General features: G+C 44.1%; 2 protein-coding genes across 4 annotated transcripts; one reads left to right on the forward strand and one right to left on the reverse strand.

The window, feature by feature from the left end:
• The first annotated feature begins 823 nt into the window (after positions 1-823).
• LOC124647284 (protein ALP1-like) lies at positions 824-2,484 on the forward strand. Its single transcript, XM_047187247.1, has one exon. The coding sequence runs from the start codon at positions 824-826 to the stop codon at positions 2,246-2,248; it is 1,425 nt and encodes a 474-aa protein (XP_047043203.1). The 3' UTR covers positions 2,249-2,484.
• Positions 2,485-3,189: 705 nt separating this feature from the next.
• Positions 3,190-7,749, reverse strand: LOC124648979 (glyoxylase I 4-like). Of its 3 annotated transcripts, XM_047188660.1 has the most exons (5): positions 7,518-7,747; positions 6,579-6,668; positions 6,297-6,500; positions 4,431-4,529; positions 3,190-3,510 (listed from the first exon to the last, which is right to left on the reverse strand). In XM_047188660.1, the coding sequence occupies exons 1-4, from the start codon at positions 7,693-7,695 to the stop codon at positions 4,441-4,443; spliced, it is 561 nt and encodes a 186-aa protein (XP_047044616.1). In that variant the 5' UTR covers positions 7,696-7,747; the 3' UTR covers positions 3,190-3,510; positions 4,431-4,440. The 3 variants fall into 3 exon arrangements, with proteins under 3 accessions (XP_047044616.1, XP_047044617.1, XP_047044615.1); XM_047188661.1 differs by lacking the exon at positions 4,431-4,529 and having other exon boundaries at positions 3,190-3,609; positions 7,518-7,749; XM_047188659.1 differs by lacking the exon at positions 3,190-3,510 and having other exon boundaries at positions 4,143-4,529; positions 7,518-7,746.
• Between the last annotated feature and the right edge of the window lie 5,857 nt (positions 7,750-13,606).

The raw sequence follows: 13,606 nt of genomic DNA on the forward strand, positions 1-13,606 counted from the left end.
TTGTCAGAAGCTGTAGAGTTGTGCGATGAAGGCCGTTTTAGTGAGAATTCACTTCGAGGCCACGTACTGTTTCGGTCAAGCCGACAGATGGTTGCTTTTAGATTCGTAGCTTGGAGTATGTATTATTCTCGAATAAAAGTACCTGCATATTGCGGAATGGTCGCGCAGTCTGAGCTCAGTCAGTCCGAATTGAGGGCAGCGGAGTTAACAATCCGGTTCTGGATAGACGAATTTTTACTGCACGTTGGCAGTCATGGCCGGCGACGCGTAGGAGACGCCCATAGAGGAAGACCCGCCGGGCAAGAAGAGCATAGAGGGCGGGGTGTGGTCCCAGAAAAATCCGGAAATAGAAAGGAGCCGTCACCGACCGGTCGATCGATCCGCAGGTCCACACGGCACACAGAAACACGGGGCGTCACGCAAAAAGACAAGCAGAGCCGGCACCACACCAACGCTGCGGTGGGACCCCGCGGCGAATCCCAGCACACCAGCTGCCACTCTCTCTATCTACTCTACTCGCTTTCCCGTTCCGTTCTCCCCGCCCGCGTACCCCGCGGTACAACGCCACACACGCGCGCGCGCACCCCTAGCTTCCTACCGCCTGCCTTCTAGTACATCATACCGCGTTGGACCCCAACCTCCCGCCGTGTCCCCCATACCTATATAACACTTCGACACCCTCACTTCCAACTCCAACCTTCACCTTTAGCGACCTCCTCTCACTTCCCCCCACGGTCAACTCCTCCTCACTCTTGCAACCTCCAGCCTCCATCATCCCCTCAGCTGCCACTGTCCGATCGAGCTCGGCGAGTCTGATCTGATCATGAGCACCTACGTCACGCCCTTCACACCAATCCCCTCCTTCTTCGACGCTCCCGCCGTCGGCGCCGACTACGACCAGTCCTCCCTCATGGCCTTCCTCATGAACGACGACTTCACCACCGACGCCCTCTTCGCCTACGCCGACAACACACCGCCCACCACTGCTCCCCCCGCTCCACCCTCCTCCGCCGCGCCGCTACCACCGGCTCCCCCAGCAGCACAAACAAGCCACGGCAGGAAGCGCGCCCTCACCCCAACAGCAGCCGACGAGCCCACCCGTTCCGCGGCACTCAGGAGGAAGACCTCGCCACCGGCCTCGCCCGCCACCAGCGACCCCTCCCGCTCCCCACCATCAGGCCGCGGCGGGGGCCGGCGGGTGTGGGTGCGGGAGCGGAGCACGGAGTGGTGGGACCGCCTCAGCAACCCCACCTGCCCAGACCCCGAGTTCCGCGCGGCCTTCCGCATGTCGCGCGCCACCTTCGACGCGCTCTGCGACGACCTCAGCGCCGCCGTCGCCAAGGAGGACACCGCCCTCCGCGCCGCCATCCCGGTCCACCAGCGCGTCGCCGTCTGCCTCTGGCGCCTGGCCACCGGCGAGCCCCTCCGCGAGGTCTCCCGCCGCTTCGGGCTCGGCATCTCCACCTGCCACAACATCGTGCTCCAGGTCTGCGCGGCCCTCACCACCGTCCTCCTCCCGCGCACCATCCGCTGGCCGCACGACCTCTCCTCCACCGCCTTCCACAACACATCAGGCATCCCCGGCGTCGTCGGCGCGCTCTGCACCGACCACATCCCCATCGGCCCGCCCAAGGACGGGGTGGCCGACTACTACAACCGCCGCCTCACCGAGCGCAACAGCAAAGCCTCCTACTCCGTCGCCATCCAGGCCGTCGTCGCCCCGGACGGCGCCTTCACCGACATCAGCATCGGCCTGCCGGGCTCCCTCTCCGACGCCGCCGTCCTCGACCGCTCCGCCCTACACTCCAGCTGCCAGTCCGGTGCCCTCGGGCCCCACCACCGCCTCGTCGGCGGCAAAAGCTACCCGCTCACCGACTGGATGCTGGTCCCCTACGCGCACCACAACCTCACCTGGGCGCAGCACGCCTTCAACGAGCGCGTCGCGGCGGCGCGCGCCGCCGCGCAGGCCGCGTTCCGGAACCTCAAGGCGCGCTGGCGGTGCCTGCAGCGCCGCGCCGAGCCCAAGCTCCCCGACCTCCACAACATGATCGGGGCCTGCTGCGTGCTGCACAACTTCTGCCAGCGCAGCGGCGAGGAGGTCGACCCCGAGCTCCTCGTCGACATCGACAACCACTTCGCCGACGAAGTCGTCGCGGCTGAGCCCGTGCGATCCGCCGCGGCTGAGAAGGAGCGGGACAGGATCGCGCACGACCTACTACACGGCGGACACGCAGTCACATTCTTTTAGGCTTTAGCTGTCTTTCTCTTTGTAATTTGAGCTACTGCTCTTCCATGAAGGCATGGAAGACTCCCCCAGTAGTAGATCACAACATGCAGCTTTCGGACATGATTAGGAATTCCATTCTTTTATGTACTGTATGTTCCAAGAACACATAATGCACGTAGTGCAGGCAAGTAGCCAGCCAAATTTACTGTAAGTATTATCATCATGTGGAAGGAATTTACAAGATTCATGTGTTTACATATAAATTGCCTTGAGTTATATCGTACCATACTGACAGCATTTTCAATGGTCGCAGACCATGACCTGAGTACATGACCTGCTATCAATCTATCATCATGTGGTATACATCTCATTTACTTCACTGGTATGTACAAGGCACAATAATAATTTGCTGAGCGTGTAGCTGATTCCTGCACCCAGTTAGGTAGTAAAATGGGTCATGTGTTGTCAGAGACAATGGAAGATAGAGAAATTTCGCGAAGCTAATTAACACTCTGCACAGTGAGAACCCAGCGTATTGACTATTGACAAACACAAAGTTCAGTTTAGATTAAATAAACATTATAAAGAGAGCAGGTGAAGCAGTAATGTCAACTAAGAGAAACAAGTTGTAACATAAATCATGAAACGGTGGACATGGGTCTTCTCCTCTTATGTCAAAAGGATGGGAATGTGGCTGCCAAAGTCATGTGGGCATAATACATTTGAGATTATTATAAATCCACTGACCAGACTTCTAAATGATAATCTGTCAACATCAGTCAATCAGTGTTGAAGTGTTGGGTCAACTATAACATCAAGACCTTCTTACACCTTGCAACAATTTGATATAGGACGGTTACTGCAAACCAAGCACAAGCCTTTCAAGAGTAAGAGATACAGTTTTACCCTGGAAGGCTTCCTTGTTTGTTGACCATGTCTCCCACACAAATACCCAGGCAAGCATCCAGGCAAATTTACTGTAAGTAGTATTATCATCATGTGAAAGGAATTTACAAGATTCATGTGTTGACATATAAATTGCCTTGAGTAATATCGCACCATACTGACAGCATTTTCAGTGCTCGAATACCATGACCTGAGTAGTACATCACTTGCTATCAATCTATCATCATGTGGTATACATCTCGTTTACTTGACTGATATGTACAAGGCACAACCTGAATTGCCCCAGACAGACCTTATTTACTGAACAGCAAGACATGCAACAAGGTCGTTGGATCATACTAGCATAATGCTATGAGATGTTCCAATTGGAAATCAACCTCTCGGTTGCTACACTTGAGTGAATTCCAACGCGTTTCCATCCGGGTCTCGTGCAAAGATCGCTGGTCGCCCGGATTTGCTCAGCGTGTAGCTGATTCCTGCACCCAGTTAGGTAGTAAAATGGGTCATGTGTTGTCAGGGACAATGGAAGATAGAGAAATTTCGCGAAGCTAATTAACACTATGCACAGTGAGAACCCAGCGTATTGACTATTGACAAACACAAAGTTCAGTTTAGATTCAATAAACATTATAAAGAGAGCAGGTGAAGCGGTAATGTCAACTAAGAGAAACAAGTTGCAGCATGAATCATGAAACGGTGGACATGGGTCTTCTCCTCTTATGTCAAAAGGATGGGAATGTGGCTGCCAAAGTCATGTGGGCGTAATACGTTTGAGATTATTATAAATCCACTGACCAGACTTATAAATGATAATCTGTCAACATCGGTCAATCAGTGTTGAAGTGTTGAGTCAACTATAACATCAAGACCTTCTTACACCTTGCAACAATTTGATATAGGATGGTTACTGCAAACCAAGCACAAGCCTTTCAAGAGTAAGAGATACAGTTTTACCCTGGAAGGCTTCCTTGTTTGTTGACCATGTCTCCCACACAAATACCCAAGCAAGTATCCAGGCAAATTTACTGTAAGTAGTATTATCATCATGTGAAAGGAATTTACAAGATTCATGTGTTGACATATAAATTGCCTTGAGTAATATCGCACCATACTGACAGCATTTTCAGTGCTCGAATACCATGACCTGAGTAGTACATCACTTGCTATCAATCTATCATCATGTGGTATACATCTCCTTTACTTGACTGATATGTACAAGGCACAACCTGAATTGCCCCAGACAGACCTTATTTACTAAACAGCAAGACATGCAACAAGGTCCCAATTGGAAATCAACCTCTCGGTTGCTACACTTGAGTGAATTCCAACGCGTTTCCATCCGGATCTCGGGAAAAGATCGCTGGTCGCCCAGATTTGCTGAGCGTGTAGCTGATTCCTGCACCCAGTTAGGGAGTAAAAATGGTCATGTGTTGTCAGGGACAATGGAAGATAGAGAAATTTGGCAAACACAGTGAGAACCCAGCGTATTGACAAACACAAAGTGCAATGCAAATTAAATAAACACTATAAAAGAGCAGGTGAAGTCAACTAAGAGAAACAAGTTGTAACATAAATCATGAACCGGTGGACATGGGTCTTCTCCTCTTATGTCAAAAGGATGGGAATATGGCTGCCAAAGTCATGTGGGCGTAATACGTTCGAGATTATTATAAATCCACTGACCAGACTTCTACATGATTATCTGTCAACATCGGTCAATCAGTGTTGAAGTGTTGAGTCAACTATAACACCAAGACCTCCTTACACCTTGCAACAATTTGCTATAGGATGGTTACTTTAAACCAAGCACAAGCCTTTCAAGAGTAAAGACATACAGTTTTACCCAGGGAGGCTTCCTTGTTTGTTGACCATGTTTCCCACACAAAATACCCAGACTAAAGCTACAGTTACAATTTTTGGAAGAACCATACCGCAGTCTTAATAATTCCGCTCTAACAGTACACGCTGATATAGTTATTTATATCTCTATAACCATACTATCATGGTAAACGCCATGGCACAGTACTACAAGTTCAATTTTGAGTACTGTACTATTGATCCTCGGGTTACGGCAGTTCATATTTAAATTGAAAATTTTAACTTATAGTGTTGATACATGAGTGTGTCCAGGTCCTTTTGGAGCTTACGTGTTCAGTTGCTGACTTGTAGCCGTTGGCACCTTTGTGCTACTTATGGAAGTAATGTAAGGCTAGATGTTCTACTACCAATTACGGAGGTCGCCAAGTAGAGAAAAAAAGGTAGTAAAAAGGGTCATGTGTTGTCAGGAACAATGGAGGATAGAGAAATTCCGCTAAGCTAATTCACACTGCACAGTGAGAACCCAGCGTATTGACAAACACAAATTTCAGTTTAGATTAAATAAACGTATAAAGAGAGCAGGTGAAGCAGTAATGTCAACTAAGAGGAAATAAGTTTGTAACATAAATAATGAAATGGTGGACATGGGTCTTCTCCTCTTGTGTCAAAATGGACGGGAATGCGGATGCCAGAGTCATGTGGGCGAAATATGTTTGAGATTATTATAAATCCACTGACCAGACTTCTACAAGATTATCTGTCAACATCAGTCAATCAGTGTTGAAGTGTTGAGTCAACTACAACATCAAGACCTACTTACACCTTGCAACAATTTGCTATAGGATGGTTACTGTAAACCAAGCACAAGCTAGCCTTTCAAGAGTAAGACATACAGTTTTACCCAGGGAGGCTTCCTTCTTTGTTAACCATGTCTCCCCACACAAATACCCATACTAAAGCTGAAGTTACAATTTTTGGAAGAACAATACCGCAGTCTTAATAACTCCACTCTAACAGTACATGCTGATATAGTTATGTATATCTCTATAACCATACTACCATGGTAAACGACATGGCACAGTTCTACAAGTTCAATCGAGTACTGTACTATTGATCCACGGGTTACGGCAGTTCATGTTAAATTGACAAATTTAACTTATAGTGTTGATACACGAGTGTGTCCAGGTCCTTTTGGAGCTTATGTGTTCAGTTGCTGACTTGTAGCCGTTGGCACCATTGTGCTACTTATGGAAGTAATGTAAGGCTAGAGAAAAAAAGTATTTGCCCACTGTAGCCAGTGTGTTTATTCGCAACAGGGAAAAATAGAGTAAGAATAAGGAAATACCAGCTTTGTCGAAAATTTCTTTCAATTTCAACACATCTTTGATTGCTATACAGGTATGACGATCACGTCCACCATGCTCTGGGCGTCCTGTCAGTGGATCCGGATTTGGCAACTCCATCAAGTGGATCATCTCAGAGCCAACCCAGAGCCAAGCACCTCTGTACGGTAGCTTGTCATTTGGCCTAGCAAGATTCACCTTAAGACCTGAAATACCAACAATATTGTTTTACTTTACAAGCAGTGGATACAAACATGTAATATGTACAAGTTAAAGTAACTCACCAAGGATGTCCTGGTAGAAGGCTATTGACCTTTCAAGATTTTCACATAGTATTCCAACATGGTGAATACTAACAACTCCATATTCCGGTTCTGCATTAAACATCAGAAATGATTTTCATTCACACTAAGGAAAATCATGGAACTTTGACCCAAAATTTGGTTAAGACCGATAGGACTGCAGAATGCTCCAGGACGTTAAGCAAATTAAACTTTTAATGGTCTCCTTGTACAGAGAGGCCAAGGCCTACCTAGCACTTGTGTTTTGATGTTGGAAGTATTCTATAACATGCAAATAAAATCTAGTGAACACCGAGCACTTATAATTTTAGAGAAAATGTACACCATGTACATTGACTGAGGTGGACTTTGTCAGCAACCCTGGCTACTGTTTTCTGTTAAGCAAGAAATATAGTCGAAACAGTTGCAATTACAATTTTGCTAATTCAGTACCACCTACTACAAGCATGTTGCTGTTTGAGGTTTTAATACCTAAAATATTGGCATGGAATTGCGACTTTCAAAGAACAATTTGTCAACGCTTACATTGCTAGCGAAGTTGTGTAATCCTCTAAATTGACCCTCATCTCAAAAAGACAAACACAAATAGCTTCCAGAATTGGATCTGCAAGCTAGTACAAAGTTGCAGTTTGCAGATCCAATCCTAGTCGTACTGATCTAACTTCACATGAATAAGTTTATTGGACATCCATATCCCAAACTGAGGGAGCAAAACATCGTCACCCACCCCAAAATGTGACAACAATTACCAACCACTCAAGTACTCAGCCATATGTTTCCACTCCACATATTTGGTAATCCTGCAACTAATCATCTAAAAACATTGGTTGTGCTCCATCAACCAGCTAAATACAATTCATATAACGAAAGGTACATCTCTTCTGCGCAGATTTGCTACCTCTGAGAGAACCAAGAACTCACCCTGGAACTGCTCCTGGGCCGTCAGGGCCTGCTCGCCGCCGGTGGCCACCGACATATGGGTCCGGATCCGGCGGTGCGCGGCGGCAGAGTTGGCAGGATGCGTCTTGACCACAGCGCAGGCTTTCCTGGAGCCGGACGGGGAGAGGAGAGGCAGAGAAGAGAGGCACCTCATCGCCATTGCGGCCTTCCAAGAGCTCCTACGCTTTGGCTCCTTGTGTGGGCTTTCTGGGCCTGTATTATTTTGTGTGGCTCCGGCCTTCTCACCTCTCACTGTCCCTTTCCTATATTTTTTCTGGTTTCTCTTTTTAGTGCCCATGGGATTAATTTCACACCTCAGATTCACGTTTGTCAAAAAAAACAAAATATCATCCCAAAAGCATACTCTCGAAATTCATGAAGCCGGTAGAGACAGACAAAATAACTATTGTGTTTTGTAAAATTGTTTTTAAAGTTGTATCCTTCTACACTTCTCTTCGCTTTTTATGAAGAGACAAAGACTAACGCATTTTCATTTTTCTTCTCCTTAATACTTCGATAAATAAACTACGGGATTAATTTGAAAGTAATTTTCTAGTCAACGGTATGGCCATAGATTCCCGATTAAGTTACCATCAAGTGACCATATAAATCACAAGCTAATTAGCTTAATAATATAAAGTGTTGGCTTCCGATGTAGTCTTTGGGAGATGATTTATGTAGCTTCATACTTTATTTTTATTCAAAAAATATAGTGGTACACGATTGGATATCTTTTTGTTGAGCTCCGCCATGATCTAAGGAGGGCGCCATGTCACTCGATCAAATTACTTTGTGAGAGGGAGAGAGAATATTAGCAGGGACATTATAACTGAGCCATCACCAGGGAGCTCTAGGATATCAAACGGGCCCAAACCTCTACCGTCATTCTGTCGCCAATTTGCCATCTGGCCGGACTACGACGGAATGTCTGGATATCCGGCAACGGGAGCACGTTGCGCCATGTGTACACAAAAAAACGAAGCAATAATGCACCACGTCGCTGCATTCTGCGATGTTCCTCGTCGTCGAGGCTGGACTGATCTTCTCCCTCCCTCCTGCTGGTCTCTATCAAATCAAACACTTCATCCCCAATCAAACATTTGGGAGGCTGATTGTCCGTTGTTCTTTTTCTGGCTCTTCATTAGCTCACACGTGGACGATGGTTGCCCTCTACGTGCAGCACGGAATGGCCTCATGGAATAGGATTTGGGAAGATTTGCAGCCTGCGTTCTTGTCACTATGATTAACCTTCCTAACAATGCTATTGCTTGTAATATTGCTCATTCCAGGAGAGAGATCAGTGTGTGGTCAGGTGGCGTGTTGTATGGTTCTGTATATTCAACTCGAGTGTGGTTGTAATGACTTTGCTGGTGTTTTTTTTACAGTATAATGCCCTTGTATTGCCAAAATTTAGTGTATTGCCCTCTCGTATTCTCATCTCAAAACATAAAGGAAGGTACGTATTTGCTATGTCTCGGTCGACTGATTTTTTTTCTCTAAAATCTCAGTCACCCAAAATATTGCAACCATAGTTAAAAAATGGAACCAATTTTCATAGAAAAGTGCAAGTTTAACTGAAACTTTTCTTTAAATTTTTTCTTAGGTGACCGAGACTTAAAAACATCTCTGTCGACTGAGACATAAACAAACCAAAAAGATATGGCTCCTTTGTATGTGATTTTCTGAAACAACACGTTGATCGGCCTTCCTGCCAATGAACAAGTAACAAAATATTCACAATATTTTCTATCAGAAGGTATAAAAAGAAAGTATTGACCATGTCAATTTATTAGCTAATCTTTGACTAAAAGGCGTAAAAGAAGAATCTTCGTAGTCTTTTACACACATAAGCAGCTTTATTGAATCATGCACCAACCGGTTTGACCCAAAAAATCCTAACATATGGAGAAGTTGGACAATATATTTCAACACTCACCGTCTAAGCCCTAGATATTGGATGTTCAATGTATGCCACAACTACATTTGTTAATAGCTTTGGCCATATTTAAACTTCGGACCCCTACGTTCTGATACCGTATTGAATTTCATATTTCCGCTAGTTCTCTCAGAAGCTCATACTAATGGGAAAATATGGGAAATGCATTATATTACTTGAACACTCACATGCGGCTCATGGTGAGACCTAAATGTGAAATGATATGAGTCTACTAATTTTTATTTAATTTTCGTCAACTGTGTCTTGAAGCTCGAGATATCTTTGCTCTGATACTGTTTATGAACTAATGTACTACGGTTGAATCAAGGGTCCAAACTAATGGAGGAGGGCGTTCACTCATCACTCCAAAAACATCACTTCCCACTGAAAGAATAATCTACCTTGATGAGACAAACATGACATGAATGGTGAATTAGGAAGAATGCAACCACCCTGACTAGCCATGTAAACTATTAGTGATTCTCTAGTTAAAGTCTCATGACAAAAAAGTTCGGTAATTTGACGGGAATATATTGTTGCTTATGTTGTTTTGTTTTCGTATGATTAAATTAATATCCTAAAACTTTCTATGTGAACTACTCTATCAACAATTTTAAAGAACTTATGCATACAAATTTGGGAATGAAATTATTAGACAAGACTTGAACCTAAGGTGTTACTATATTATGGTTCAATTAATTTACATTTGTACATCATAGGTGCATGATACGTTGCAAACGTATCTATAATTTTTGATGCTCCATGCTTGTTTTACATCAATTTATATATGTTTTGCTTACACTTCGTTGCACTTTTATACATTTTTCGGCACTAACCTATTGACAAGTTGCCACAGTGTCAGTTCCATGTTTTCTGTTGTTTTGTATTTTAGAAAAGTTGTACAGGAAATATTCTCGGAATTGGATAAAACAAAAGCTGAAGTTCATATTTTACCGTAACGAAGACGAAGTCCGGAGGAGAGACGAAGAGGCGCCATAGGGTGGCCAGACCATGCCTTGGCGCGGCCCAAGCCCTGGCCGCGCCAAGGGGTGGTGTGGGCCCCCAGGCGTCCACTGGCTTCGCCCTTCCGCCTATTTATTCACGATCCCGGGAAAAACCTAAATACCCGAGCCTCCATCCACGAAAAGTTCCATCCCAGCCGCCATCGCTGACCCTAGCTCGAGATGGTTCTGAAGCTCTTCCCGGCACCCTGCCGGAGAGGGAGATCATCACCGGATGCCTCTACATCGCCATGGCCGTCTCCGAAGTGATGTGTGAGTAGTTCATCCCTGGAATGCGGGTCCACAGCAGTAGCTAGATGGTTGTCTTCTCCAATTTGTGCTCCATGTTTAGATCTTGTGAGCTTCCTATCATGATCAAGATCATCTTTATGTAATGCTACATGTTGTGTTTGCTGGGATCCGATGAATATTGAATATTATGTTGAGATCGATTATATACTTGTCATATGTTTTTCTGATCTTGCATGCTCTCTGTTGATAGTAGATACTCTGGCCAAGTAAATGCTTGTGACTCCAAGAGGAAGTATTTATACTTGATAGTAGGTTAATGCCTCTAGTTTTCTGGAAGAGTGACACTAACTTCTAAGATTGTAGATGTGTTGTTGCTACTAGGGAGAAAACAACAATGTTTTGTCTAAGGATAATTATATTGTTTACTTTACACACATTGCTTAATGCGATAATCTATTGCTTGCAACTTAATACTGAAAGGGGTTCGGATGATAACCGAAAGGTGGATTATTAGTCATAGACGCAGTTGGATTACGGTCTATGTATTATATTGTAATGCCCAACCGAATCTCATAGTAATCATCTTGTCATGTATGGTCTTTATTCTGTCAATTGTCCAGCTGTAATTTGTTCACCCATCATGTTATTTATCTTTATGGAGAGACACCTCTAGTGAATTGTGGATCCCGGTCCTTTCTTTTACACTATTACAATCATCATGTTTTATTTACTTACTGCAAGCATTGTTCTCTTTAATTCCGCTGCAAACAAACATCTCTTTCCACACTATACATTTAATCCTTTGTATTCAGTAAAACCGGTGAGATTGACAACCTCACTGTAAGTTGGGGCAAAGTAATTTGGTTGTGTTATGTGCAAGTTCCACGTTGTTGCTGGCACCGGTAGTGCGTCCTGCCACAAGTCAGCTAGCAACACCTTCAGAAGTCACACATTTCTCCTACTGGTCGATTAAACCTTGGTTTCTTACGGAGAGAACACTTGCTACTGTGCTCATCATATCTTCCTCTTGGGGTTCCCCAACGGTGTGCTATCTGCACTCATCAGTGCACATGACTACAAGATTCTTATGCTATGTTCTCCATAATATGATTATTTGTAGCTAGGATCGCACATTTATAGGGGTCATCCAACTTACTTCAAACATAGAAAGGAGAGGCTCTCCAAGGTAAAGTTACAATCAATATTTGGATATATAAGACCCTGCTTCCATTTTTTGAATAATAAACATATTTTAAGTTTTGAAAATCTTATAAATAATACACATGCAACAAATTGATACAATTATGTCCATATAAATTTTGGTGCAAGAACATGGCCATTTGCCATACTATGTAAAAACACAAGCTGAGTGTTTAAGACCCGTTTTGTCCCTAAGGTAGCCCCACGACTTTACCTATAACCTATAGGAGTTAGGATTATATCATGCAATAAATCTCTTATATGCACCATTGATGTTTTTATTTATATTTTTGGCAATAATGGGCAGATAGACCATTTTAACAAATAAGTACCAATACAACATGTTTGATATTCCATTCCGTGGAGCCAGGTGGGAAGTGGTTCATCATTTCCCACGATTGCTAAACAATACCTTGTGGGAATCCTCTACCCCATGAGACACGAAGTTGTTTAGGACCACACATGAGTTGATGCACTTTCAACTCCACAAGCTCACTCAATTGTCAACATCCTTGTTCATGAGTGAACCCATTCAGAAATCCGTTAGTTTACGGACAAAAGATGCAACCTTTTAGTATTTAGACGTATATATGTTATTTATATCTTTGGCAATAAACACTACATACGACATTTTTACGAAGAAACAAAAACACAACATGTTCAACACAAGTAGCTTTCCGTTTGTTCTCATGGATGGCATGCAGAATGTGGCAGCACTAGCTAGGTTCTAGAACATATATGATGTCATTGCACTATGTTATCTTATACTTGTAGGGATTAGTGCATAAATGTTAAGAAATCAAAGTGGGATTTCAAAACCCATGATGTCACTTGGCACACAGGTTGAGTCTAGCACCGCCGCTGATTGTACAACCATGGTGATGCCACAAATCAAGTGGTCCTCCATTGATCCGTCCTGCCACGACTGTTGAGCAATGTCACGTGGGAATCCTCCGTGCTCATGCGGCACAAGCTTGTTTTAGGACCACACTAGCTAGCGCACTTTCAGCTCCCCGACCTCACATGATTATTAATACCCCATTTTAGTCTTTTTTAGGAGTGGAGAGATAAATAGCGGTGGGTGATGAAAATGACGTGGATGTGACATGAAGTTGCAGGTTGCCGAAGAGGGCCAAAGGAGAGACACGTGAGGTAATGGAGCAATGTGAAGAAAGAGAACATGTGCCATGTGACCGTGGCTTTGGTTGTTTGGAGGACGTTCTAGAAAATAGCCTCAGTGTCACGGTAACGTGGAGATTTAAACCAAAATGTTAGTGCCATTCAGTTGAGGATGCCCGATTGAGATTCAAAACCACATTGATGTTCGATGGTTGAATGTTTTTAAACATTGCGGTGGTTGAACATTTCCTATTTGCTATAACAAAAAAAGAAGGTCAAGGGCCCAATTGATTTAGAAGATATCTATCTGACTTTAGGGGTACTTGAGACCAATATGACTTCTATATTTGGGTGTTTTGATTTGTATAGTTGAATACCATATGCTTTTTTTGGAAGGATTTATTTTCACTAATCTCAAAATAATACTTTAGTCCACTCAATCCTCTTGAAAGAAGCTTCATTTTCTTTGGTAGGACCAGACAAAATTTAACAAGTTAAATCCAATACAATTCGTGTGGACATTCTATGGGAATCATACATCTTTCTAATTTTGGTTTGTGAAT

The sequence above is a fragment of the Lolium rigidum genome, chromosome 4, assembly GCF_022539505.1.
Source record: "Lolium rigidum isolate FL_2022 chromosome 4, APGP_CSIRO_Lrig_0.1, whole genome shotgun sequence".
Taxonomy (NCBI): Eukaryota; Viridiplantae; Streptophyta; class Magnoliopsida; order Poales; family Poaceae; genus Lolium; species Lolium rigidum.